The 27,111-nt window shown below is 56.0% G+C and overlaps 7 protein-coding genes across 7 annotated transcripts; 2 read left to right on the top strand and 5 right to left on the bottom strand.

The window, feature by feature from the left end:
* Positions 1-247: 247 nt before the first annotated feature.
* Positions 248-6,163, bottom strand: MONBRDRAFT_27988 (uncharacterized protein; the record flags this gene model as incomplete). The annotated part of the gene is made up of 10 exons (XM_001748398.1): positions 248-868; positions 966-1,245; positions 1,341-1,426; positions 1,579-1,755; positions 1,849-4,395; positions 4,510-4,629; positions 4,774-5,151; positions 5,254-5,567; positions 5,777-5,861; positions 5,969-6,163. Coding segments are annotated over 10 exons (4,803 nt in total), but the record flags the coding sequence as incomplete, so codon positions are not given.
* Positions 6,164-6,266: 103 nt separating this feature from the next.
* Positions 6,267-7,585, bottom strand: MONBRDRAFT_21653 (uncharacterized protein; the record flags this gene model as incomplete). The annotated part of the gene is made up of 6 exons (XM_001748397.1): positions 6,267-6,393; positions 6,503-6,616; positions 6,734-6,813; positions 6,911-7,045; positions 7,171-7,278; positions 7,418-7,585. The coding sequence occupies 6 exons, from the start codon at positions 7,583-7,585 to the stop codon at positions 6,267-6,269; spliced, it is 732 nt and encodes a 243-aa protein (XP_001748449.1).
* A 1,521-nt stretch (positions 7,586-9,106) lies between these two features.
* On the bottom strand, positions 9,107-16,757 carry MONBRDRAFT_27986 (uncharacterized protein; the record flags this gene model as incomplete). Its single annotated transcript, XM_001748396.1, has 19 exons — positions 9,107-9,342; positions 9,439-9,501; positions 9,658-9,817; positions 9,905-10,074; positions 10,125-10,308; positions 10,404-10,471; positions 10,558-10,720; positions 10,808-10,925; positions 11,020-11,182; positions 11,249-13,301; positions 13,432-13,515; positions 13,670-13,816; positions 13,912-14,228; positions 14,341-14,715; positions 14,843-15,464; positions 15,550-15,743; positions 15,882-16,086; positions 16,223-16,581; positions 16,679-16,757. The coding sequence occupies 19 exons, from the start codon at positions 16,755-16,757 to the stop codon at positions 9,107-9,109; spliced, it is 5,760 nt and encodes a 1,919-aa protein (XP_001748448.1).
* A 753-nt stretch (positions 16,758-17,510) lies between these two features.
* Positions 17,511-20,424, top strand: MONBRDRAFT_27985 (uncharacterized protein; the record flags this gene model as incomplete). The annotated part of the gene is made up of 6 exons (XM_001748468.1): positions 17,511-18,551; positions 18,686-19,147; positions 19,236-19,510; positions 19,643-19,702; positions 19,785-20,055; positions 20,149-20,424. 6 exons carry the CDS (start codon positions 17,511-17,513, stop codon positions 20,422-20,424), a joined length of 2,385 nt encoding a protein of 794 aa, XP_001748520.1.
* A 513-nt stretch (positions 20,425-20,937) lies between these two features.
* Positions 20,938-21,472, bottom strand: MONBRDRAFT_27984 (uncharacterized protein; the record flags this gene model as incomplete). Its single annotated transcript, XM_001748395.1, has 2 exons — positions 20,938-21,015; positions 21,071-21,472. 2 exons carry the CDS (start codon positions 21,470-21,472, stop codon positions 20,938-20,940), a joined length of 480 nt encoding a protein of 159 aa, XP_001748447.1.
* A 557-nt stretch (positions 21,473-22,029) lies between these two features.
* MONBRDRAFT_27983 (uncharacterized protein) lies at positions 22,030-23,455 on the top strand (the record flags this gene model as incomplete). The annotated part of the gene is made up of 3 exons (XM_001748467.1): positions 22,030-22,208; positions 22,425-22,572; positions 22,784-23,455. The coding sequence occupies 3 exons, from the start codon at positions 22,030-22,032 to the stop codon at positions 23,453-23,455; spliced, it is 999 nt and encodes a 332-aa protein (XP_001748519.1).
* A 760-nt stretch (positions 23,456-24,215) lies between these two features.
* On the bottom strand, positions 24,216-26,472 carry Mbre_hbx1 (uncharacterized protein; the record flags this gene model as incomplete). The annotated part of the gene is made up of 4 exons (XM_001748394.1): positions 24,216-24,308; positions 24,797-24,878; positions 24,974-25,773; positions 25,867-26,472. 4 exons carry the CDS (start codon positions 26,470-26,472, stop codon positions 24,216-24,218), a joined length of 1,581 nt encoding a protein of 526 aa, XP_001748446.1.
* Between the last annotated feature and the right edge of the window lie 639 nt (positions 26,473-27,111).

Raw genomic sequence — 27,111 nt, 5'->3', positions numbered from 1 at the left:
CCCATGTGACAGCAAAGCCTCGCTGGCACACCACTGGGACAATGAAGCTAATACCAACAGAAACTGTAGAGGAAAAGAAAGAAATTAATAATTGGCCAATCATAAAGAACGGCATGTTGAGGTAGGAACACTGACAAGCACGCAACGGAACACGGCGCATTTGGGCACAAATATAGGTAGCAACGAGCAGCGGGCGGTGGGTGCGCGGGAAAAAGTCCAGCGACATCACTCAACTCACAAGGCAAGACTACAAGCTCAGCTCGTAGTGCGTTGTGGCAGTGCTGGTATTGGTGCCATAAGACTGGAGGCGACTCTGGCTTCGTACTGAGCCACTGCGTCGGATTGGTGACTGGCCGTACTCGGCCTCGTCTTCCCAACGCCGAGGCCCGGTGTCAGTGTTGTATGCACGGAAGCGATTGTCACGTCCGTCTTCACTGCGGCGAGCACTTCCTGGCCGCGAGCCGCGATTGTACAAGGAAGATTCGTGCACAGAGAGCCGCAGTCGACCCGCAGTTGGATCAGGTGACACGCTCTTGGCCTGCTCGTCGGGCGCATACCGGTGCTCCCGGCTGTGACCCGTCATCAGTCGCATGGGCGCCAGCGCATCCATGCGCGCAGCTCGGTCCTGTTCGTCATCCACACTGTAGGTACGATTCGAATCGTCCGAGGAGTAGTCGTCATCCTCCATGCCCCGTGCCAGCGATCGTGCCGATGGAACTGTATGCAACAGCCCCACGTCTTCCGACGACAATACCACGGTGTTACCGCGTGAGAAAGTAGGTGAATTGCGCATGTCCATCACCGGCTGATTGGTCACTGCTTGCGCTGCTTGCTCGTTGGCCGCACGCGCATCGGTGTACGCCCAAACCTAACGGGGAGGGGTCGCAAAACAATAGCACATGAACACACCAGAACGCACAACAAAGAATGACAGGAACAGCAGCGCAATGGTTCTTCTTGCGCACCTTGACAGTTTTATCAGCCGAGGCCGAAAGAACGTGCTGGTTAGTTGCGGCCAGACCATGGATGGCGTCCGAGTGCATATTGTGCTCCTCCAACATTGCACCCGTGGTGACGTCCCACATCTTGATTCCACCCTTGGCCGAGCCAGACACGATGGCCCCCATATGGGGCAGGCTCGTCAAAGCCGACACGGCAATCGACTCGCTGTTCTTGCCAATAAAAGCCCCGGTGGTGGCGCGCTGGTGATACCACTGATCGCCCTTGACGCCCCACTTTTTGATACTACAAGCACCGCAGCAGCCAGACAATTATGCCACGATAATGAAGCAGAATCAGAGTATCATGCCTCCATTTCCCCAGTGCGGTGCGTGGCTGACCTGCAATCATGTGAGCCGCTGTACAAAACTCGAGGCCCACAAAAGCTCAAAGCCTGCAGTCGAGAATAATGTGGTGGTTCCAGCACCTATGGAAGAAAATGGGGAGAGATAAAGAGAAAGACAGATCGAGAGATGGAGAGATGGAAAGACGGAGAAACAGAGATTCCACAGGTGAGCCACATTGTTCGACCCTCGCCGCACCGAACCGTTCGTCCAGACGGAGGACGACGTGACTGACCTGAAATTGCGGCTTTTGATTGAAGGGATCGTGTGTGTCAAAGATGCGGACTTTGTGATCGAGACAGCTCAGGGCCAACGAGCTACCAGTTGGGCTCAGCGCCAGGGCATCAACCTTGCCACGGAACGTAATGACGTCCAGCTCCGAGCTCATGCGCAGATCCCAGATGCGTAGATACTAATCGCCAGAACACACGCACAGAGATGAGAAATGTACGCCGCTAACCACCCACACACATGCACGCTCGACCAAAAACACGACTCGACATACCTTGTCGGCTGCAACGTAGAGCAAGGAACCATCGGAAGACACTTGCATGGCTGAAATTGCTGAGCGCTTGCGCATGCTGAAGCGGTTGACCGAGTGCGCTGTGCGCGCATCCCAGATGCGCACCACGTTATTGGAGGCGGAAAACATCTGTGAGGGGATGTGGGCCACAGCTTGCACATAGTGTTCGTGCTTGCCGCAGTTCTTCACCAATTTGCCGGCGTTCAAGTCCCAGATGCGCATGGTGCGATCCTTGGAGCCTGTCACAACGACGGTATCGAGGGCAGCCACGCACAAAACCTCATCACTATGTCCTTGGATGGTGGCCACCGGCGTCAGCCACTGAGCACGACGCGGTATGCGTCGCTCGGCAACAATGGCATCTGCCACCTCCTCAACCACCTTGCGCCCCGGCTTATTTCCGCGCAGGCTGGAGGAAAAGTCTGATGGCTTGGTTTCTGGTGTTCCTGGCGCAATTGACGCTGCACTAGAGGCTGTGCGACGCCTAAAGGTGAAGCGTGGAATGCGGCGCTTCTTGGCCGAATCAGAAAGCCCATCCTGATCGGCACTCGTCGGAGTGCTCTGCGGCGTGCCAGAACTTTGGGGCGTGCTCGTCTCAGCCCCCGCGCTAGAGTTGAGCGAGCTTGGACCAGGTGTCGTGACTGATGGCGAGGATTCGGCTTGCAACCCCGTCGAGACGGCAGCTGACCCTACGTTGTTACGCGCCAGTGCTGACTGTGCCGTTGTGGCACGAGGACGTTCCGTAGCTTTGCTCTCCTCATCGCTGGCCAATTCAGTCACACGGCCTCCGGCCATGCTGGAAACAGCCAGGCTCTGCAAGATGGCATCCTTATGCTCGGTCTCAAGCTCAAGTTCCTTGACACGCTGCCGAGTGCGTTCCGAGGCCATTTGATTGAGCACCAGCATGGTGAAAAATTGCTTCAGCAACTCACGGCTCTCCCAGGGTGTGGTATCGCTCATCAGTTTCGCGCCCTGCTCGGAGATCTCATCCACATCCGAGCACCCACGAATGCCGGCGGCCTCAAGCGTCAGCAACTCTGTCTGCTCATCCTTGAGCATGTCGGTGGTGTAGTCCACCTCCATCTCGATGCGTTCAAGCTCTTCGTTGATGTCATGCATCCGAGGGTCATCCGGGGTGACACCAGCACTTTCCAGCTCCTGTTTGCGTGCTTGATACTCTTTGCGCTCCGTCATGAGCTCTTGCTCACGTTTGGCCACCAAGCTCTCAATGCGGCGTTTCGTCATTTGATAATGCACCGCACGTTTGACTTCCATGTGTAGTTTGTCACTCTTTCGCTTGACGCGCACAGGGTCTTTGGTCACCTGCTTGGTTGCGTTGCGCTTGACGTTGCGCCACGGTGAAGACTGGCTCTGCTTGGTGCGGGAGGCAGGTTGATTGTCGCGCAGGCGAGCCTTGAGGCGCTTGTTCTCCTCAAGGGCACGTGCATGGGCAATGTCTTTGTTGGTAACCAAACGTTCCAAGCGGCTGGCTTCGGTCTTGGTCTTGGCATTCTCGCGACGAAGGCGGTTGATCTCACGCTCATGCTCGCGAGCCTGCTCGCGGTTACGACGCATTTCTTGCTGCGCTTGCTCGATCATTTCCTTGCGCTGACGCTTGGCAGTCTGAATGCTGGTACGCAGGGAGTCGATCTGCGCTGCAGCCCGATTGCGACTCTGCTCCAAACGTTGCTGCTCGAGCTTGTCTTTCTCGATGCGCTGGGCACGAGATTGCAGCTCGGCTAGCTGGCGTTGATACTCCCGGCGAATTTGGTCCGCATGAGAGGTTTTTTGACCGCTGATTTCCGCCAATGCGGAACGCAAGCGATCACGATCCGCCGCAATCTTCTGCTTCTCGTCCTCGACGAGGGCCAGTCGTCGCTCATACAAGACGCGTTGTGATTCAAGCTCACGGTTGGTCGTAGTCAAGCGCAGTAAAAGGGATTCTTGTGCCTTGATCTGATCCGAAATTTGCTTGACCAGCTGCGCGTGCAAGTTGTTGGAGACCCGTCTTTGCGCTACAGGACGTGCGTCGAGATCTTCAACATCATCATCGTCATCGTCGTCTTCGTCAACAACATCATTCTCGTTGTCATCATCGCCGTCAAGAACGTCGTCGTCGTCGTCATCGTGGTCTTCATCGGCCTCCTCGCCGTCCATGTCAACATTGCGAGTGCCATCCTCATCCTCTTCGTTTTCAGCACCGTCCTCTTCGTCGCCGTCGCCGTCAGCGTCGCCGTCTTCGTTGATGTTCTGGGCATCACCATCAAACTCCACGTCTGCTGCAGTGTCATCATCATCCTCGCCCGGCATGCTGTCGCTTGATTTGTTCGACTTGCTTGACTTGCTACGCGCCCAGCGACGCGGCGTTGAAGGAGACTCGAGACCTTCAGCATCATCAACATCCTCGCCGCCCGAGGATTGGTGCCCGTCGTCGTCGCCCCGTGGTGCCTTGCCCCGAGCTTTGCTCGGCTTTATCGACCCGGCATCGCTGCCAACCCGCTTCACCAAGTCTTGTGCAGCCGCCATCATCTGGTGGTGCGGAGATGACATTTTGCACATCAGGGAGCCTCGGGCGACGTGGCAGAAAACGCAAAAAAAAAGACGGACACGACAGATCGCGGGTGGCCCAAAAGACAAACACACCTGTTCGACGCCATGCAACTCATCCTCCCAGCCAGCAAAGGACACCGACGTTGCTGGTCGCAGCGGGCCAAGAGCATCGGCCGAATCGCCACCCCGCTGAGCAGCCGCTTCTAGCTCTTGCTACAATTCAAGCGTAAGCGAGGCCAGGACAACATGAATGCGGGTGAGAACACCATGACGTTGGTCGGGCTTTCGGGTTTGAGGCAAGAATAGCTGGAACATAGCAAAGACAAGCGGGGAAATTGTCAGCAGAACCCGACATACTACGCGGGCTTGAAGAGCAGCGTTCTCCGACAAGATCCTGGCAATCTCCTCGGCGTTTTGGCTTTTGGCCACGGGTGCCTCTTGACCATCGGCACTGGAAGTAATGGCTGGCACGCCCTCCGATTGTGGCTCGGGAGTCTTGGGCTCAGCCAGCTCATCGGCTGGTACGGGGCTACCCTCGATCGCAGGTGCAGAACCTGCGTCAGCTAGTAGGGCAGTTTCAGTACCAGCGCCGGCCAAGAATTCGCTTTGGCGGCGCAGCAACGCATTCTTCTCGCTCTCCAAGCGTTTGATTTGCTGCTGTAGCTGCTGGATGCGCTGGCGCAGTAGGTTGTTCTCATTGTACAGGTCCTGTGCTTCTTGTGAGTCCGGGTTGAGCTATCAAGGGTGACATCGCCGCGGCACATCAGGACATCACAACATCACAACATCACAATATCGCTGGCCCCCACCGGCCAAAGCGTCCAAGAGGCTACGTACTGGGGTGCGGCCTGCACGAAAATCATTGAGCTCGAGTTGCAACTTGTTGATTGTCTCGCGAAGAAACTGGATTTCGCGTGAGGCGGCATCTTGGTTGACGACCACCTTGTTTTGGATGTTACGTGCTCGGTTGGCATATTTGAGGGTATTTAAAGTCTCGACAAAGTCGGCGTCCGAAGGTGAAATGCAAGCGAGCATAAGGGTACGGCTGTTGCCGCCCAGCGAGTCTTGGAGGACTCGAGTCAGCTTGTGGCTTCGGTAGGGAATGTGACCACCACGATTTTTGGGGTCGCCCAGGGCGCTGATCACGTTGCCTGATGATTAACCGGAGGCCAAGGCGAGCTTGGTGAGGAGAGCCGGCTCTGGTTCAAAGACAAAAAGAAAGACCGGAGAGGGCGAAAACGAGAGCGATGCGGCGGGCGGGCAGATGACCAAAAAAGAGAAAGAGAGAGAGAGAGAAAAAAAACCAAGTTCAGCGCCCAGCTGTACCAAGCAGCCGGGCGCCCTCAACGCCATTCCTCACCAAGTGCCAGAAGACCCGCGTTGATCTCAATGCCCTCATGGAAACGCGCGCCCTGCGCGCCAGTGCGCTTGGCGCGTTCCGATCCCTGCATCCGGCCAAGAGGCACGACTTGAGCAACAGGCATCATCCTTGATCCAAGTCACACGAAAGATTAAAAAAAGACGCATCCGAGGAAAAGCCACGTGCACGAACCGCAAGATCAACAAAGTTGAATTTTGCGACAGTGGTCATAAACTCCATCTCGCTGGCCACTGCGGGATCCACGGGTTTTTCTCCGGTCGAAACTTCGTCTGTTTCTGGTGGAGTTGGTGTACTAGGAGATTCGGGTGTCTCAGACACTGCAGCACCGTCCTCGTCGTTGCTTGCCTTGATCTCGGGCTCTGGAGCCTAAGTGGTCATGGTGTTCGAACGATGCTGAGGGTGAGGCGGAGTGACAAGACAAAGACTCTGAAAAGAGCTGGAGGCATGCGTCGCAGCAGCTGGATGAGAATCATACCTCGGGCACGACGGCGCGGCGGTGGGAGACTTCAAGGCTGAAGATGGCATGCGAGCGAGAGGAAAATTGATTCATGTTGGTGCTCTCGGTAACGCGGGCCAATGAGCCGCGATCCAAAAGTCTGTAGAATGTTTTGTTTGTTTTATTTTTTTTTTTTTGTTTTTTTCGAGTTCCAACATGTGAGCTGCAATGATCATGCCGGATAACCGTGCAGGGAGGCATCTACGTACGCCATGATCTCTGACGGGCTGGAGACGGCAAATTGGACCACGCCTTGCACGGTAACACCTCGGCTGGCATCACCTACGACCTTGATCTTGGACTTTTTCTTATCCACAGATGAACTGCGGATGGATGTGAATAGAGGTGTACGACGCGCGAGATGGTGAGAAGTGAGCATGAACATGATGGCAGGTGTGCCGGCCTGCTGATGGCAACATTAGCGGGGGGTCGGGTCATACGCGTCAAAGAGGTCGTAGAAGCTGTTGTTGTAGAGTTCAATAAAGCTAACTTCGATGCGAAATTCAGGTTCGGGAATGCCCTGGGAGGAGCAGAAAGGGACAAAAGAAAAGAAAAAAAGCAGCGCTAGTCAGTGAGGGGGGATTCGAAAAAGCTGAGCGATGGTTGGGTGCGCGCACCTGTAAGAGCGCGTCATTTTTCGCCCGTGCAATGTAGTCAAAGAGATAGCGAGTGGCTCGAGGGAGCATGCCCTGGTTTTCGAGGGTCCCTTGGCCATAGCCGGTGCCCATGGTATACGTCTTGCCCGACCCCGTCTGAGCACAATAGATGGTGAGGAGCGGTAACCAACCAAATCAAAGGAGACAGCCTGGCTTGGCATGGAGCAGATGGCAAACGCGCTGTCTCGTGCAGAGTGATATCCATGCTCGTAGAGACATACTTGGCCATAAGCGAGAACAGTCGCATTGCGACCGTTGACGACACCGTCAACCAATGGCTTGACGCATTCTGTAAAGACATCCGACTGGTGTGTGTGGGGTGGAAACACCTGGCAGGATGGACGTCGAGAATGAGGCAAGGCGAGGAGGACCAATCCTAGCGCTGGCCTTGGCCGCTGTAGAGGGAATCCGCCAAGCTGGGTGCCCGGAAAGAAGAAGAAGCCACCCGTCCCGTCAAGCGGTGCGAACCTGGTCGAAGGTGAACTGGTGATGGTCACGAAGAGAAATGTGGGGTGCATCCGGGGATTTGTGGACCACGGGTTTACAGCCCTTGGTAAGCTCGTCGGCGCTAAGGGGGCGCACGCGAACGGCTACCTGGACATTCTCGTCCTCGCCAGTCCCCGTTGGGTCTGGCATGATGATGGGGCCGCGATGCGGTGGAGTCCAAGTCGGGGGAGTTTAGACTAGCGAGTTTTGTGTTCAAACCGCCGACGATGCGGGAGGCCTGGCATGCGTCACAAGCGAGGAAAATGGCCTGTGATACAATGTGCCTGACAGTGGGTCAACATCAACGGCACCGACTGCATCGCGCGGCCATGCCCGCGTGGTATCCCTATCGGTTCGCGCTGCCTGCTGATTTAACAAGCGATTAAAAAAAAAAAAAAAACTTGAAAGAGGTTGCAGCCGTGCCGCCGAGTCTTGCAAGCGCCCAAGCGAGGGATGGGCGATCCACGACAAAGGCCTATGATCATTCAAGAACCGCCGCGCATCGAAACCCCATGCCACACCGTGAGAACAGAGCCGATGCCTCGCAGATTTTTTATAAAAAAAAAAAAATTTGCGAGGCGCGCTGGGATCGCAAACAAAGAGAGAGCCATGCAGGGTCTTGACCCACAACCCAGCTTCCAGGCAGTGGTCTCTTCAAGCACAACCACATCAGTAAACGACAGAACCGCACACACACACACATACATACATACACAACACCGCCGCCACCACCACCACCAGCAGCAGCAGCCTGCACCTCATCTTCTCCCTCACTGCCTCCTTGCCCCGCCCCCGCTGCCAACGCGCGACACACACACACACACACAAACCGGCAAAACGTGAAAAATAAAAAAATAAAAATTGAGGAAAAAGTGATTTCGTTTCATGTAGTCGTGAGTCTCGCGTGCTCTTTGTCCCACTCTCTGAACTGGCTTATCATTTACACTTGCAAACTTTTCTTCTCACATCCCCTCTCTGACATTCAAAGTCATCACGCCCCTCCCCCTGAAATTTCGCACTCCCGCTCTCTTTCTCTCCCTGCTTCTTTTCAGTAAGGGGCCAAATCAGGATACTGTTCAGAACATTTGTTGCAATTGTACGTTTGCATGACAATCCCAACGAGCTCGCGGTGTCGACAGCTCGTGCTGGCTCGAGGGGGTGCGGCAACTCGAGAGATGGCCATGGTGGACCCGATCCCGCCCTGATTGGCGCCCCCATGGCATGTGTGCCGATGGCTGGTGGACGGACTTGATACTGACCGCCGTCGGTGTCCCCGCTCCGCGACCTTTGTCATCCTACTTCAGTTGCTCTCCCCCATTACATCTTGTTATGGCGTCTTTCATTTATAGAAAAAATGTATGAAGATGTATTCCAGCATCATCATTATTAAAGTCCGTCGCCGTGCTGTGGTTTATGCACTCGCACGAGACACAATCTAGACGAATGCCCAAAGGTCCGGGGCCCAAAGCCCTCGCCCGTTGAGCCCATCATCCATCATCCATCATCAACGTCCCAAGTCTTCACAATCAATTGCCAACTCCACAATTTCACGATTAAAATTCATGCGAAAACACGGCAAAACTACAATAATTCACAGGGGACCATAGGTGTATCGCGCTTTGGGGCCTGTTCAACCACAGGTTTCGCATGAATCGTGGCTTTCTATCCATTCTACTTGAATTCATGCTGTGAGGCGCTCACTCGCATGTCGGCAGAGGGCAAGGGTCGGTTAAAACCCTGCTTTCCGTTGAGCCAATAGGTGCACATCTGCCCCCGTCCTTTGACCTCTCGTTGACCGCGCAGCTCCAAATCATATCCCCCCAGCTCTTTGAGCAGCTGCGCCGTGGTGTCGCTCAAGTGCACACGCAAGGCAAAGCCACCCGACTCCATTCGTGATGCAATGTTGACTGCAAATATGGATGAACAGTCACAGGCAATGTGAGGCAAAAAGAGATTCTTAGAAATGTTGACTTGGGCATCGTCTCTCCCTCGGGCTGACTTACCAGTGTCGCCAAAAAGACAGTAACGAGGCATCTTAGTACCGACCACCCCCGCCACCACGGGTCCTGTTGAAGGGAGCACACAGACAAGGTCAGGGTACTGTGGCATGCGTGTCATGCCAGGTCATACTCCCACCAAACACCAAGCAAACACCTCGCTTTCAACATCACGAGGCCGCCAGAGCAAAAGAGTACAACGGCGAGCCATGTTCCGTGACTGACCACTGTGCAGTCCCACTCGAAGCTGAAGCCGCTCGAGAGGCAAGTGCCGGATTCGAAAGTTGACAATCTCGCTCAACATGTGTAGCGCCATGCTTGCAATCTCGCCTGCATGCTTCTTGCCATTTCGCGTCGGCAGCCCGCTCACCACCATGTACGCATCCTGTATTGCATGACAAATAGGCCCACCATGAGCACAGCATGAGCACCAAGTCTGCCCACCCCAGGCGTGGGCCACAGCTTCACCTACCCCGATTGTTTCCACCTTGTACACGTCATACTCATCGATGATGGCATCAAAGCACGTGTACAGGTCGTTGAGCATGTCCACCACTTGCAGTGGGGTTGACATGGAGCAGATGCGCGTAAAGCCCACAATGTCTAGCCGCATTCCATCACGGTAACCGTCAAGTGGCGTCCCTACGCATTGCAGCCAGTTGTTGCAGGGAGAAGACAAATTTCAAACCTACCTGAGAAAAAGATGGTCACTTCATCAAAGCTCTCAGCCTTGACGCCCTGGCCATCCTTGAGCTTCTCTACGATGGCTTTGGGCAGCATGCGATGTACCAGCGTTTCCACCTTTTCCTTCTCTTGCGCCAGCTCAGCAGTGCGCTCAGACACAATGCCCTCGAGGTCCTGCGAGTACTTTTCCAGCTGCACCAGCGATAGGCAGTCAGAAGTTGCCAATGGGATGTACTCCGCAAACATCAATACACAAAACACGCAAGCTGCACGGCGCGAAAACCTACCATGCGCACCAAATTGTCCACCATCGAGCCTTTGACTGGATGGATAACAGCTAAATCTCGCATCACGTCTACGCCCCACATGTCAGAGCAACGTGAACCTAGCGCCCGCGGGTCGGGAAACGGCCTCCAGAAAAAGCACGCTAGCCCCACCCACCTTTCAGGGCCGGGCGTTCCTCTGCATTCTGGGCCCAGCAGCGCCGCATCAAGGCCCCCAAAGGCTGCGGGGTACCCGCGTAAATAGTCGGGCGCAGCTCATCAGTCCTCGACTCGCCGCTCATGCCATCTTTCACTGCCCACGCCTGCTTGATCACGGCCGTCTACATGCACACAGGGTCGTCAGGAACGAGATGGGAAGCCACGCAGCCGCACACAATCCTTGCGCCATTTTGCGTAGCCAAACTCACCCCTATGCGACTTTGTGCGGAAAAGCCTCCGAGCTGAGCAATAATCTCCTGGCCCGACAGCGTCGAATCATCGTAGGGCTGCTCGCGCGTCCACACCTCCGACATGAGGACACCAAAGCTATGCAACAACGTCATATTGAGCGGATTTGCGAGTTGAGGCCTATCACTGTCTCTGAAGCGAGAAGCCACTTCCACAGATATCGAGGGCTAACCTGAAGATATCACCCGCCTGAGAGCCGTAGAGCAAATCATTCAGTCGCGTCAGGCCCGGAATCAAGAGCTCCGGCGCGGTCCACCGCAAGCTGGGAAAGTCAAGCATGTTGTTTTCTGGACAAACGGCATTCTGGTGGGCCAGCGCCTGCTGCATTCCAAATCCTGATCAAGCACAACATGATGAGCGGGTATCCAGAAATCGTGGCGGCTTTCTCCGCACGGGCTTACCACTGAGCTTGACCGTCCAGCGATTGTCAATGTAGCAATTGCGCGAGCAGAGCTTGCCATGGTAGCGCAACTCTGACTGGTGCAGATAGCGGAGCCCTGCCGCAATATCCTTGAGCATGCTGAACTTGAAGGTCTCGTCCAATCGCACATCCTCATGGGCAAGCATGTCCTCGAGCGATCCCTTTTGACAATACTCAAACAGCAGGGCCGTGTGTGGTGCCTGTACGCACATGCCCACAAAGCTCATCAAATTGGGATGGTGTGCCTCCCGGAGCGCCCGAATGTCACGTCGCAGCCCCATGTTCACCTCCATGGACTTGCAGTAGATCGGCTCCAACTGCACCAGCGCCCCTCGATATCGAGCGACTCGATCGGAGAGTGCCAGCTGTCGACTGCCTTGTGTACCCAAAGAGAGGGCACTCTGGAACTGCACCGACTTGTGTCGCTGCGATGATGACTCGTTGTCACGGGTCTCGGAGGTTTGCACATCATCCCAAGGAACGACCCAGTCCATGTCATCGAGCAACGCACGGTGCTTAGCCATCCGCACATACCAACGTCCCAAGAGCAAGAGGCCAATGCAGAGAGATCCAGCGCCCAGTAAAATGGGTACGGCCACGGCTGCGACTTGCAAATCGCAGTTCTCTCCCATCCAGCCAGAGGAGCACGACGCACACATGCCATTGCCTGAGGCACCATCATTGCACATGCCGTGGACACATGTGCAGGCTCGGGCACAGTCCACGCCAAAGTATCCAGCCTCACACGTACAGGTGCCCGTGCCACGGTTGCCGTCATGGCACTCGCCGTGTCCGCAGAGACACGCCTCACCGCAATCGGCACCAAAAAAGCCTTCGCGACACACACAGACGTCGGGTAATTCGCAGTCGCCCTGTGCTTGCACACAGCCAAACTGCGCGCACTGGGCCACGCTGCAGTCGTCACCACCCCAGCCCGCCTCGCAGTTGCAGGCGGTCTCTCCCTGAACTGCGTCGTACAGGCATATGCCATTGCGACACGAATGGTCGCAGAGTGCCGATGCACAAGTGGTGCCAAAGAAGGCTGGTTTCTCCGGCTCGTCTGCGCGCATGATGCACTCGCACCGCTCCGGCGCCACACAGGTACCGTGTTCATAGATGTAGGCAGAGACACTGGCATTGCGAAGGCCACCACCGCAACCGCCGGCGCAGGTGTGCGTCACGGGGACCACAATCTCGCGATAAAAGACGACTTCGGACTTGGAAAGCCGTGCCTTGGTGCGCACACGTGCCGTAGTCTGGGTGACGCTAGCAGCATAGGATAGCGATGGAGCCGTTACGAGCGTACGGGGGTCGATAAAGTCCAGCTCGATCAAGGGCTCGTCGACATCGGCCTTCTCCACGGCACCGCGGATGTCCCAGGGCACAAACTCACTCGAAGCATTGTCATCAACTCGAAAGCTTGCCTTGGGTTGGGCCCAGACACCGACAAAGCCAATCCGATCGCAATTGACGTTGAAGTTCACGTCGGAGCCAGAGTACAGAGCCAGGTCCTCCACGTAGCTGTGCAAGCCGTTGACAAATTCGGTCGTGCCCGTCAAGCCATTGTTTAGCATTGCAGCATGGGCAAAGCCAACGAAGAAAAAAACGTCGTTGGCCAGCATGGCTTCACCAAACTGCCACATGTTGGCCTCCTCGAGGCGAAAATCCTCGTCGCGCACCCAAAAGGGATCGAGGCCACCAAGATTCCGGCGCAATTGCCAGTCACTGACGGCACCGACCTGGCGCGAGTTGGCTGCGGGGCCCAAGCCATACATAGCCGTCAAGAAGCAAGCCCCCTCAAACGCTGTGGCAGCATCGGGCACTTGCAGGAGATCCAGGGCACGGAACGTTGTCTCAGTGCCTACCCATTGATACCCCGCTTGGGCGGTGACATTCGACATGACGGCTTGGGTGAACACACGGGTGGCATCGTTTGCATCAAGGTTTGCGAGGATCACACGTCCGGCTGCGTGATGAATCGTCTCGAGCTGGCTGAGCAGCTCAGCGCTGCTATCCTCCGAATTGATCTGGACCTAACACGCACGAAGCAAAGCAGAAAGCCCAGCAATCGAATGAGGTGTTGCGAGAGAAAGCACATGCCCAGATAGTCTGGGAAGGGCAAGGCATCGGCGTCAAGCAAACTGTCGTTTGCTGTGGTCGTACATTAAGCAGAATCTGTATCCCATTGAGGCGGAGAAGGTCCAGAAAGTCGTTTGGAAATGGCGCGCTCACAGATTGCACCAGTGTCTATGACCCACGCGCATCATGACATGGGCATGTTTTGATGAGTTACGGTCGTTATTTGGGTAGTGGGGCTACAGACAGCCCAGCGCCAACTGCGGGAGCAAGAGCGCCAAAGGGCAAGGTCGGAGTTGGTTGAGGCAGGAAGCGGGCGTCATACCACGAGAGACCACTTGCGATTGACCATGCTCTCGACCAGGGTCACCCAGTACATTTCATCGGCAAAGGCCATGCGCCAAATGTTTGGGAACCGTTGAGCGTCACCTAGTGCTTGGAGATTGGATCGAATCGACAACGCAAACTGCGACTGCGCACACACGCAACCGACACCGAGTAAGTTTTGGTCAAAGCATGTGAATAGGTCTTGAACACACGCATTGAGCACGAGCATCCGGTACACACCCTGATGTTATGGGATACCCATTCCGCAAAACTGGTACCAATCTCATCGCGAAACGGTCCAATGGCGTAGCGAAAGTGATGTTGCTGATGCAATTTATCAAGGCGTTGGATGACTTCAAAGGGTTCGCCTCGCGAGTCAATGTAGATGGGCACGTAGCGCCAGTTGGGATAGTAGGGACCCAGTTCTTGAGGATCAGGCCCATTGCCAGCCACGCCCACAATTTGCTGCTCCATCAACATTTTGTATGCTCGATAGGGCAGTTCATAGGGCGAAGCAGTGTCGGCTTCGGGTAACATCACCGCGACTGGTAAAAGGCCTAGTTTACAGACCAGATGCGAGTGAGGCAGGGGGTGCTTGTGAACGCCGGTGGAGAAGGGACGAAGGCTGGCAGGGGGGTGAGGTCGGGCGGTGCCTCAGCGAGGACGTACCATTCACGGTAAAGGGCTGCGTCCAGACAGCGGACGTTATGTTGCCGGCCGTGACAGCGAAGCGAAGGGCCACCCAAGGGTAGAGGCCGCAGATACCATAGGGAAAGCGAGCCTCGCCGTTGGCGAGTGGCAGTGCAAAACTTTCCCACGCATTGCAAATGGCGGCTGACCCTTTGATGTCTGAGACGTTGTCAGAGTTGAGCTCATAGGCTGCCACGTCGACCACAAGGCTGGCGTGGGGCCCAGCCACAATTTGCTTGCCGTCAGCATCATAAGCTTGCACCAACAAATCGTCGAATAGCTCTTGCGTTTGGACTTCGGGGGGGTCGGTAGCTTGTCGAGCCCACGTGATGGACAGGTGATCCAACGAGCGACCTATTGGCAGCAACAACAAAGCGATGTTGTTGAGAGACTTTGACTGAGGGTGCGAGCGGCCAATTGCGCGATGGGTGAGGTATGGTCCACGCGGTGGGATGGGCCATCGATGGCAGAGAGGGGTTACCTTCGACAAGAATGGGGCTGGTGATGAGTACGCCCGGCCCAGCCGCCATGGCGGGGTCCACGGTGAGGGCGGATTGTTGGCACCAGGCTTGTCGCCGTGGCTCTGTCAGATTGGTGCAGGCAAAGCCGTTTGGAGCCACGGCATGGCTGAGGCGAACCAAGTTTGTCTCATAGCCCTGGTATATTTTGGGGTGTAGGTCTTGAATGGCCAAGTAATCCCATTTTGGGGTCAGGGGATGGGGATCGCGTTCGTTCCAAAGTTGCTTGCTGGTGAGGTTTTGGAGCTCATACATGCCCAGGCCCGCCCGCGTGAAGGCGGCAGCTCTGGAGAAGCCGCGATTAATATCGTTGAAAAAGTCTCGGCCACCGATGTGCGACATGGTAATGTTAAGCCGAATGCCGGTCGCAGCCAGCTGCTTAAAGTGGATGCCCCGAAAGATGACGCCATAGTGGCCACTCGGTAGAAGCGAGACGCGCTGACGTACGGCCCAATCGTCTCGAGCAGTTTGGGCCACGCCGTCGCCGTAGAGATCAAAGGCAGAGTAAAAGAGAGGCGAGATGTCCATGCCCTCCACATTAATGCTGCTGGCATTGGGCGAGGTGGCGGCAAATACTTTGTGCTCCTGGCAAAGCACCGGGCATGGCATGTCAACAGTGGTCAAGCAAATGGCAGGCCGTGGGTGAAAAAAAAAAAGCAATCTGGCTTACATAGGCAATGGTGAGTTGAATGTCGAGCATGTCAACATCAGGTCCATGGAGCAAAGGCATGGGGCGCGGCTGATCCAGGGCGTCGCGGTTGACGTAATCATAGGTCATCACGCGGACCTCGATATCTGGCAACACCTCGTCCGTGAGCACGCGTGCTGGCATTGGCGAAGCCAGGGCCAGGAATTCGGCTCGTGCTGTCGATAAACACAGATGATCAAAGTTAAGTCAATGTGGAAAGGTGATGTTTATTTTTTTATTTTATTTTTTTTTTTTGGGAGGTCTGGTCAAAGAATGTGGAATCATCTTGTCGCGTGATTGGGACTTTGACGTACGAAAGACGTGATACGGGTTTGACTGGATGGCCGAGGCCTTGAGCAAGTTTGAGGGCACAACCTCCCAAATGTTCTTGCAGCAGACGCCGTTCAGCAGGACGGGGGCTCCTGCCACGAAAGGGAAATTGGTTGTCTCGTTTGAGACGTAGACAGTGGGCACCGAGGCCCAGCTATAGAGCTCTGCAATTCCTGCGCGGGCTTGAATCTGACGCAAGTGTGTTGGGGCGGTACGTGCGCGATGGCCGCGGCACCGTGAGTTGACAAATTTAGCAGCATCAAAAGCATCGGCAAAGAAGGAAAAGCGGGCGCATCAGGTGCGGGACAAGCGGAGGACAACGTACGGAGACGGCGCTATCAATCATGCTGCTGTGCTCGACGAGGTCAAAGGTGTGCTGGGCGCCGGTGACGCGCTTGAAAAGGCGCTCCTTGCCAAGGGCGGTGAGGTTGGCAACGGCGGCCACTTCATCGGGTAGGGGTCCATAGGTTGGGTAATAGGCCGCTGATGTGAATTGCAACACCAACTCAGAATCGGGGCCAGTGGTTACTAGGTTCCCGCTGTCATCCTCGATTCGAACCCGAAGGGGTTTGAGATTCCGAGAGAGGACGGCACGATTGTAGGCACGATATCGTTCCGGGTCTGCCAAAGCTTCTGCTTCAGAGGGTGGGCTGTGCGTGGGATCAAAGCGCAGGCGAAGCCCATCTACGAAGGGAGAGGAGGCAGTGCCGAGCGATGAGGCGGGGTATGTGGGCAGCGCGCCAATCAAAAGGACGCGGGTTCTCGTCAAGTTGGGGCGTACCGATGATGGGCAGCGTGCAAGACAGGGCCAAGGCCCAGACAAGAAGCCAAGGGCACGGTCTGCGTTGATGTGTCGCCATAATGGCGGTTCAACAAGTCTGAGGTTGGCACGCGTGGAGCTGGGGGCGGCAGTGCAATCTGCGAACCAGACTCGAGGAAGAAAATGCGCACCTACCAATGCCAGCAGGTGTACCGTTCCGACGCCACCACGCTACAGGCCACGCCACAACGACCACCATTGTCTCCTCAACTCCAACCCATGGCCATAGTCCAGTTCAACGAGCTCTGGCAAACGACCAACAGCGAGCGGTGCTGCTCAAGATCGTTCCATAAACTTTGTGTGTGTGTGTGTGTGTGTGTGTTTCGCATATTGGTGTCCGCAGTTTTGGTGAAAAATCCAATTTGAAAAAAAGATCACTGCGGCACCAGGACTTTGCCACCTTTCTCTATAACTTTGCAGTAGATTTTCTTTCATTGACCAATACAAAAAACATCAGACACCGCTCGGCGACTTGGCCGATTTTATCTGACAATTGATGGCCACCCCGCACACACACAGCGACCGTTTTTTTTTTTTTTTTCTCTTTCAAGGCGTCTGCGACTTTTTTTTTTTTTTCAATTTTTTTTTGGGAGGGAGGGGGAGGCTGATCGGGCAGCCCACGTTTTGCATTTGGCGTGTCAGACCTTTGCGGGCCAAACGTGGGTGGGTAGCGGTGAGCGCAGCGTGGATAGCGGAGAGGAGGAAGAAGGGGATTCAATCATTCATGGTCCACGTTGGTTTTGAGAAGTGCTGACACAAGTGCGCACACGGCGTTAGAAAAAGTGCCGGCAAGATGGCTGATGTGGAGCTGGCGCCAGCGGCCGAGGATTGGAGTGTTGGGGAGGAGGAGGAAGAGGATCACGAGGAGCTCCTGACTGAGTTGGCTGATGCCCTCAATGCCCTACCTGATGACCTCTTCGCCTCCCTCACCGAGGATGCCAGTGCCTCGGCACAAGGAGAAGCTGACACCAACAGCCTGGATGGACACGTCGTGGCGGGCTCTCCGGCTGGACGATCAGCGCATGTGGCCAATGGCGAGGAAGAAGAGGATGAGGCTTGGCCTCGAGGTGTCATGCCCTTGAGTCGGACTGTACCGAGGGCAAATGCAGCTCCCGGGCCGGCTAGCTCCGAGGACGAGGCGATGGCTCAGAACGAGACTGCTCCGTTTGAAGAGGCACACCTATCGCACACGCAGTTGACCATCCTTTATAATGCAAGCCAACGCAAGGTGGAGCAGCTCTTGCGTCTTCTTCATGAGCAACAGGCGGCCTACGAGAATCAGCTTCGGCAAAGTGAAGCTCGCCTAGAGGCTGCTAATGAACGCCACCAACTGACTGAACAGGACATGGCTCGTGCCGTGGAGCGCCAGCGAAACCTCGAACTTTGGCAGGACACACTCGAGAGCCGGGCTCGGGAGGCAGAAGGGGCAGCCCGCGCTGCCAAACACCAATGTGGACTGCTCGAGGCAGAGGTTATTGGTCTGCGTGACCAGGTGGCCGTTCTAAGCGCCCACCCGCCAGATCCTGGCTCTAATTACGACCTGGCAGGCGAATACGATCGGCGGCTTCAGGCTTTGCAACAGCAGCATGCCCAGCAGCTAGCAGCTCAGCAGGAGTTGCATGCCTCAGAAACACGCTTTCTATTTGAGCGGTTGGATGAGCTCCAGCGCCGTGTGGACCAGGACACCCTGCACGTGTCTGCTGCAGACGTGTCCGAGCCCACACCAGTTCACGTTGAAGCCCAGTCGCAGTCCGTCGGACCGACCACACAACTATCAAATCAAGAGCTCGATGATCTTCTGACCGATGCCGACGTGGATCTCAAAGTTCAGGAGGTATGTCGCATGCCAGGCAAGAATGCCTTCCGTTGAGCCCTCCCCTTTTCCCGTTCCTTCCTTACTTCTGATCGAGATCCCGGCAAACATCAACCCTTGATCCATATTGACCTGCCGCTTGCATTTGATTTTAGGGGAATGCGCTTCAAGAGCGTTGTGCTGCCTTGGAACAGATGGTAGAGGCACAGCGTCTCCAACTTGGTGCGCCCGCCGATGCTGCGACCGAGAAGTCAGATGGCACGCCAAACACCATGCAGCAGGCATTGGGCCAAGCATTGGAGAAGGTGGATCATTTGTCCCGCGAGTTGGTGGCTGCAGCTCGCCAACACAGGATCGACCTGGTCCACGTTTGCCACTACTTTGCCCAACATGCCAAGAGCAAAGGCGGGCCGACGGGGCACACGGGGCTGGATAGTAGCAAGACGTTTGAGTCTCTTCTGGGTGACGGGGGTGATGAGGCCCACGAAGACGAGGAGGAGGAGGCTTTTGTGATCAATCTCCTGAGCCGTGAACTTCAGGCGGGACAGCAGGAAATCGAAGCACTGCACGGGCAAATTTCTGAAACTGAGGATCGATTGACGGCTGCACACCTCGAGGTTAGTGGTTGGATTCCCCCGCTCAACCTGTGCCTGACGGCTTTTGCTTCGCGCTGGTGCTCATGTGCGTGGTGGCGCCTTGATCTAGACAGCACAAGCCCAGGCCACAACCTACACGTTGCGTACGCGAATCCAAGCGCTGGAGCTGGAGGCGAACGAGGCACAAGAACGCTTGACGCAGGGGCAGGCGGACGTGGAAGCGCGCGTGGCGCGTGCACAACAAGCAGCAAAGCAGTCCGCGGTGACGGCGTGCCGTCGGGTGGTTGATGTGCTCAAGCAGCGGGTCAAAGCTTATCAAGCTTCGGAGGAGCGTCGACGTCGCGAATGGCGGGAAGCTCAACGGGCCATGCAAGACTTGGAGCGGTATGATCCAGCGTGGGATGGGACGTATATCCGAAGTATCTGAGTTTATACACAGGGCACAGGGCGCAGGGCCTCGTGGCCATTCTGTGGGAGGGTGTGTATCATCTGACGCAATTGTTGCTGGGGCGGCAGGTCATGTGCAGAGCGCTTAGAGGCGTTGGGTGCCGAGCATCTAGCAGCGCAAGCGCAAAGGTATGGACCTTTGCTTCGGCGCGGCGCATGGTCTCTGGTACTTTGGTCATGACACTGACTAACTTGTGTTATGTTTGTGTAGGGAGGCCAGTGAGCAGCAATTGCGGTCAGCCAAGGTCAAAGGCATGCAATTGGGCCAGGGTGAACCCGCGCCGGTTCAAACGACGTCTCCAAGCCCCACAGGAGCAGATCACAAAGCGGATGATACAGCCACAAAGGCGGCCAACGCCAACGATTCGGTATCTACACGCGACCAACAAGCATCTCCGCGACGACAAGGACAGGGCCAAGACCACGCAGTATCCCACGGAGATGTGGCCGAGGAAAATCGACCATACGGTGCCGATGCACAGGTATGTCGTCCTCGCCTTGTTTATTCTTTCTCTCCATATCATTGTGGAAGGGCCTTGAGGTGGTGGTCTGATCATGTTCCTTGCGGTGGATAGGCGCGGATAAGGGACCAGGTGCGCGCGCAGATGCAGCAGCAATTGCGTGATTTCATGCAAGATTTGCATACACACGCGGAGAACTTTGCACGGGAGAAGGCGGTGCACCAGGCGCGCTTGGCGGCCATGCAACTCAATGCATATTATGTGACGGCGCTCAAACGTCTGAGCCGACTCTTGGGCGGGCAGGACAAGGGGAGTGAGAGCCGGCGCGCTCGAGCTCGTGCCGACGCTGCTGCAGATATGAACGGCTCGCACATTTCTGCGCGATGCTGATGCTGAGGTGAATGTGCCACGCCGTTGCTATTGAGCGTCAGCGGACGTCGTTTTGGGTCGCTTGGCCTCTGTTTCTGCTGGTGTGGGCGCCGGGGTCTCGGCAGCGGCGGCGGCGTTCTAAGCACACCAAAGCGGCCGGCGAAGATTAGTTGGGCATGTATTTATTTCATCGCGGTGTATCGTGATGGCAATGCGTGATTCTTTTTTATTGTTTCTTCCTTTCAGAGTTGATGGAGCCCAAGTCGGCCCCCCCCTTTTTTTTTTTTTTCAGGGTGATGTTGGCGGTGAGCCAAGCTCGGCAGTGTGGCGCGCCTTGCCATGCGCGTTGCATTTGTTGTATTTGGCCCGAGTTTTCGCCTTGTGTGTCGACCATGTGCAATTGAAGCATGAGCGTCTGTGGCAATGCTTGTGCGGCCTGACCTGAGTGGCATAGAGCTGGGTTTGACGGCTAGCTTCCTGCGCGTAGGCATCGTAATCTGATTTATATTGAGCCTAGAAGCGACGGGTCGGCCATCAGCATTGGTGGTTCGTGAGTGGGTGAGTGGGCGAGTGCACGGGCAAAGAGAGAGAGAGGGGGGGGGGGGGGGGGACCTACGGATATGTCAGCCATGAGTCCATCATCAGGGTTGGGCTTGTCAAGGAGGACGCGGAGGGAGGTGAGGAGGGTGGCGAGGTTGCTGGCCGGACCCCAGGAACCCTTGGGCGGCATCTTGAGCAGATCGAGGCAGATGCGACCGGCGCGGTCAATGTTGGGGTGGTAGACCCGGGTGAGAAAGCGGACTTGTGGTGGCTGCAAGGGGTACATGTCTGGAACCTTGATCTCGAGCTTGAAGACGCCATTGCGATAGGGAGAATCTGCCGGTCCCGTGATCTGAGCCGTGAGCTGATCCAGACGCTCGGCAGGGGCCGTGCTGTGGCTACCATCGCCGCCCGTTGCCGTCGACCGAGCCTCTGTATCAACCTGACCAGTTGTCCAAACCAGAACCCCTGGTGGCGGGTCCTGCTGCAACATGGCATACTCCTTGGCCAACCGCTTCTGCCGCAACATGGTGCTGGCTGATCTTCCCCGCTGCCGTTGCCTGAGGAGGTGAAAAAAAAAAACGGTTTGTAACCGTAGCGATAAAAATCTGACAAAATGCTGCTGCTTACGGCTGACGGCGCTTCAGGCTTACTGCTTACTGCTGACTGCGTTTTCTGCTGACTGCGTTTTCTGCTTACTGTGCTTACGGCTTACTGTGCTTACGGCTTACTACCGAGTTCAGTGCCGAGGCTGGAAAAAATCTTTAGATCACATGTCACCATGGAGGTGAGGAGTACACCTGCCTGTGCCCCGTGCACCCTGCTCCCCCAATCATAGAGGGCAGATGATCCTCGGTGGGACAATTGGCGAATGACCCCTCGACACGAGTGCGGCTCCAAGTCACAGGCTTACTTCTTATGCTCAAGCTTGCTGCCTCCGACGACAACAACTCGTTATAACAAGAAAAGTACCATGGAAGGGCAAACTACCACAGCAGCAGCCCACACACACACACACACACACAACTTTCATCCCCCTAACCTTACTCATCCTTTCACACAAGTGTAAAACAGTGAAGACATGTCATGTGCGAATTTGCTGATCGGCACAACACACACACACACACACACACACACACACACACACACACACACACACACACACACACACACACACACACACACACAGAGAAAGAGAGAAAGAGAGAAAGAGAGAAAGTGAAAGGCATAAACAAAGAGAGAGAGAGAGAGAGAGAGAGAAAAGGGTTGTGGTGTTTTATTTTATTTTTTGATTTTTTTTGGCAAGGAGGAGAAGGAGGAGGAGGGACTGGAAAGACACAACTCGGTGAACGGGCGTGCGACCTGTGTCCGTGTACGGGCTCTGTGAGTGCGTGCGTGCGTGCGTGTGTACGGTGTGATTCGCACACGGATCGGTACGTGTCCTGGGGTGGATTCCGTTGTTGATTGGCACTGGGCAGCAGCATCATCCCCAACCGACCACTTGCCCAAGATCGTGGCTACTTGCAGGAATCATTCCCCGCCTGCCCTGTGATCCGAGCGTCGGTCCGAGCGGCGCGCGCCTTTGATCTGCAACATCAACATCAACAACAGCCAACAGCGACGACCCCGGTATCATTAGCCCACCACCACCACCACCAACAACAACAACAACAACAACAACAACAACAACAACAACAACAAGACGCCTCGCTCTGCCTCGCTCTGCCTCGCCATCTCTAACAGACTGCCCTCCGCTCCTACGACTGCCACTGCCGCACACGCCGCTTGTTGCCGTCGACTCCCACGCATCATGACCGACTTGACTCGGGCCATGCTCGAGGCCGTCAAGGATGGCACGGCAGACCAAGCTCGAACCCCATACTCGGGGGAGATCCTGCTCTCCGGTGCCGTCTGTAAGCTAGGTGCCCAGGTCCGCACCTGGCGCGAACGCTACTGCGCCGTCTTTGGTGACCACGTTCTCCGCTACTACAAAACCAGCCCCACCCTGGGCACCAACCTCCGTGACATGAAGCCCCAGGGTGAGATCCACCTACAGCGCGACGTCGTCGAGATTCTCTCAAAAGCAAACAGCTCCGCCTACATGGCGCAGGAACGAAGCCTCTTGCAAAACATCGATTGGCCCCCACAAGCCTCCGATCACAACGCCTTTGGCATTCGCACCACCCGCCGCGTCTTTTACATGTTCAGCGTCGAAGCCACTGCTGAAAGCTGGATCAACAAACTCGATCGCCTCTGCCATGGCGGTGAAGCCTACCTGGGCATCGACGCCACGGTCCCCCCGCCCAGCAAATCCCCGAGTCGCAGTGGCTCCCTGCGCCGAGCCTCCTCCGTAGACCACTCCAGCAACGCCTCGTCCAACGCCTCCCGAACCCCTTCCCGCCGTGCCTCCCAGCCCGCCTCGAGAAATTCCTCCCGCACCGACTCGCCACATCGCTCCCACCAACAGCCCCCACAACGCCTGCCCTCAACCTCAGCCCAGAGTACCTCATGACCGTCGCCCACAACCTTCTCCCCAAACACCAGGGTCCGTGCTTGCTTCAGCACTTTGCCTGTCCATGCTTTTCTCTTATAAAAGGCCCCAAGCAGTCCAGCCAGGGCGCACCCGTGCACGCGTGTGTAGGTGCAGGGAAGAAGCTCACTGGCTCCCCCCTCCCTTGATCTTGACGTCGTGCAGCTTTGGCCGTGGCTCCGACGCTCTCCCATCTTGTGACGGTGCACCTCTTGAGAATTTGGTGCTGTGTCAATGTCAAGCCGTCTTGACCATTCCGCTCGGATTCCATTGAGCTTTAATTGTTTTCTTTCCTAGTTCTTTCCTTCTTGTTCTGTTGTTGTGCTTTCTGGTTGTTTGAGTTTGTGCGCCTTGTTCCCTGGCACGAGTTGTCAAAGCTTGGATCTCCGTTGTTCTTCATGCCGTGTCTTGGCATCTCAAAACTCAACCCGCCATAGGCTCTCCCGGCGCTCTCACGTCGCAAGCACGCTTTTCGTTTAGCTTTTCTCCCCTCGTCGTACACGTCGCGGTCTTCGCCCGTCTTGTTTGGCCGTTTTGTTCCCCCGCTTTTGATACGGGTGCCCTTCTTCTCGCCAAACATCTTTGACCAATTCATTCATCTGATTTGTATTGCACCCATGCAGCACGCAAGAACGTGCAATCGGCACAGATGGGGAAAGAAGGAAGGAAGGAAGGAAGGAAGAAGACACACGTCGAGGAAGGCTGCCAATAACTAGGAAAAAAATCAACATTTTCATATAAACTAGAAGCGACTCAATTGGTCACAAAACGTCACTGCGTTGTGCAAACGAAGACGAACCCGAGCAAAGTCGATCTCAATGCAAAAGGCGGTGGGCTATAAGAGAGAAGAAAAAAAAAAAAAAAAAAAAAAAAAGAGGAACGCTACGCAAACACACACACGTGTCGTCCATAAAGACAAGGGGGACATCAAAGATCCCGTTCAAGCTCGAGCATGCACAGCATGCGATTCAATCTGTGAGTCATCTAATATCAACATTAGTGAGCGGCTTGTTTAAAGTCGCTCAGAAGCAGCAAAGCACCCGATGTTGCGATTGCCCAGATTGGCCGGTGCTCCTTTGAGCCCGCAAGAACAAAATAAGGCTGCCAATTAAAAGTAAAGAAGAAGGAAAAAGGCGAAAAGACAATTCAATGGCGTTTGTTGGCTCGCCGCTGAAAGCTAACACGCTGTAAAGCCACCAAAGCAAGCATAAAAAGGTTAGTGCCACCACGATTGTGCACCGACAAAATCTCCCAGCTTCGCATTGTCATTTCTGCCGTTTGCCTCGTCCCACGGATCGTGCAGGGTGGAACAGAAGCACGTACCGAGCTTGGGCGGCTCGTGGATGTTTTGTTGCGGCTGGGCTTGTTGACCTTGACCAGCAGTCGGCGCCGGGCGTTGATGAACCTGTGTGGAGCGGCAGGGCCATGGGGTGAGGCAAAGTCTGAATCCACGGGGGCGGCTCGGGTTTGAAGACACCAAACGAAAAGCAAGGCTCGCACCAATTGTTAATTTGCATCAGGTCCAGTCCGGTTTGCTGCATGAGCTCGGTCTTGTCCTGGTCTGTGGGATAAGGGCGATCAGTGTGGGCAAAGAGCCACTCCTTAAGCGTGTCGATGCTCGAGGAGGCGAAGCGCTTGGTGCAGTGGCGGGACTTGGGGCGTCGGGCCGCCTTGGGCCGTGTTTCGTCAGTGCCAGTGGTATGAGTGGAGTGGGCGGGGCGTTTGCGTTGCGGGCTGCGGGCTGCATGTGCCGAGCCTGCGCCAGGAGCACCTTCTGTGTCTGAATCAGAGAGGCAGCTGTCGCTGCTTTGCAAGTCTGCGGCACGATGCCAACCAGGCTCGCTGGGCGGCAGCGATTGATTCAGGCTGATGCTCGGTGCAGCACTTGGTTCGGTAAGATTGACTCCGGAGCCGGGCTGGGTGTGTCTGCGGGTTGTTGAGGGAGGGGCGGCGGCTTTAGGCAGGGGCATTTGTTTGCCGTGCGAGCTTCGGCGACTGGGGCCAGCTGTGACCGCCGGGGCTGCGGCGGGAGGCTGCGCCTGACCAGATGCCAGGGCTGGTGTGAGGGTGGAGGTGTTGGTGGGGGTGATGGCTGCGCTGGTGACTGGGCTGGTCGTGGCGGGGGCGGGGCTGGTCTCGGCCTTGGTGGCGTTCATGAGATCAGCCCAATCATTGAGGGAGACAACAAAGTCCTCAAGTTCAAAGGCAAAGCCATCGGCATGTTGGGCAGCGGTTTGCAGTTCTTCTGAGCTGAGAAGATTGGTGTCAGCTTGAGCCTGAGCTGCTGCAAGCAGGGCTTCCTAGAGACGTTGCGCGCACGAAGGAAGTTTAAAGTTAGGTCTGAAGGATGGCCACGCAGGGTGGCTGGGGATGGGTGGGGACTCGAAACGTACGTCGGTAGCGGAGAGGTCTGCTGCTGAAAGGGAACTGGCGTTGTGGTGACTGGCGGAAGAGGAGGGCGCGGAGAAGGAAGGGTTTGTGGAGGAGGCAGGTTTGAGGTCAGGGCTAAAGTTTGGGTTGAGGTCAGCTTGGAGATCAGGGTCAGAGCGGGCACTGGACAAGCCGCCCGATCCGCTCGAGCCGCTTGAATTGCCCGAGTCGCGGTCAGTTGGGTTCATGGACAAGAGGGCATCGGTGAGGAGCGCCTCGGGTAGATCGGCGGGGGTCAAGCTGGATCCAGTGGGGTCGGCCTGAGACTTGGGGGGCAAGGGCATGGCAGGGCCCTCGGACATGGTGGAACAGTTTATGGCGAGAAAGTCGGGGGTAGAGAGCGAGTTGGCGCAAATGGTTGCGGGCTGGCCATTGAGCCCCACGGGCCAGTCCAGCCTGGTGTTGAAACTGTATCGAGGATGGGCCATGGAAGTACGGACTGAGGCGGGCCCAGTAGCGGGGGGCCAGTTCATGGTGGGGTCATCTTTGATCGAATCAAGGGCCACCTCAAGGTTGGGGTTTAAAAAGGTGGCCAGGTCGGGTGCCAAGTTGGGGAGAAGATCCGACATGGTGGCGAAGGTCGAAGATAGGAAGGAGGTCAGAGAGGCACCAAAGCGCTTTCCCTTGGCGGTGGGACGAGGCCTTGCTTCGCTGTATACGTGTGGTGGCCGTTTGGGAACGACTGGTCAGGAAATTTTTTTTAAAATCACACACACACACACACACACACACACACACACACACACACACACACACACACACACACACACACACACACACACACACACACACAGGCGCGCGTGTGCGCGCTGCTTGCTGAGAGGGGAATGGCAGAGGGGGAGGCAAAAGCGGTTCAAGCTGGAAGGAAAGGCCAGATCCTAAAGGGCATGGCTGAAAAGCCAGGCCCTGCTTGGCCTCAGTGGTTTTGTGGCAGTCGAGGCCCGCCGAGGTAATGCGGCAGCCAGGGAACGGTATGGAGCGTCGGTGCGGGCCTCGTCTCAAGCAGGACTAGATCAACGGGAATGGGGCACCTTCAAAAAAAATGAGAAAACGACCAGGGCTTTGAGAGCCAGTGGCAGTGTGTGTGTGTGTGTGGGGGGGGGTGATGGTCGTGATGTCCAGTCTGCGACAAGAGACAGTACAGTGACTGACTCAGCGGTGTTGATGTTGGTGGCTGCTCGGCGTGTGTGATGAGCGCAAGTGTGTGG

The sequence above is a fragment of the Monosiga brevicollis genome, genomic scaffold (genome assembly GCF_000002865.3).
Source record: "Monosiga brevicollis MX1 MONBRscaffold_23 genomic scaffold, whole genome shotgun sequence".
In the NCBI taxonomy this organism is placed as follows: Eukaryota; class Choanoflagellata; order Craspedida; family Salpingoecidae; genus Monosiga; species Monosiga brevicollis.
This window is presented reverse-complemented; position numbering and strand designations above follow the sequence as displayed.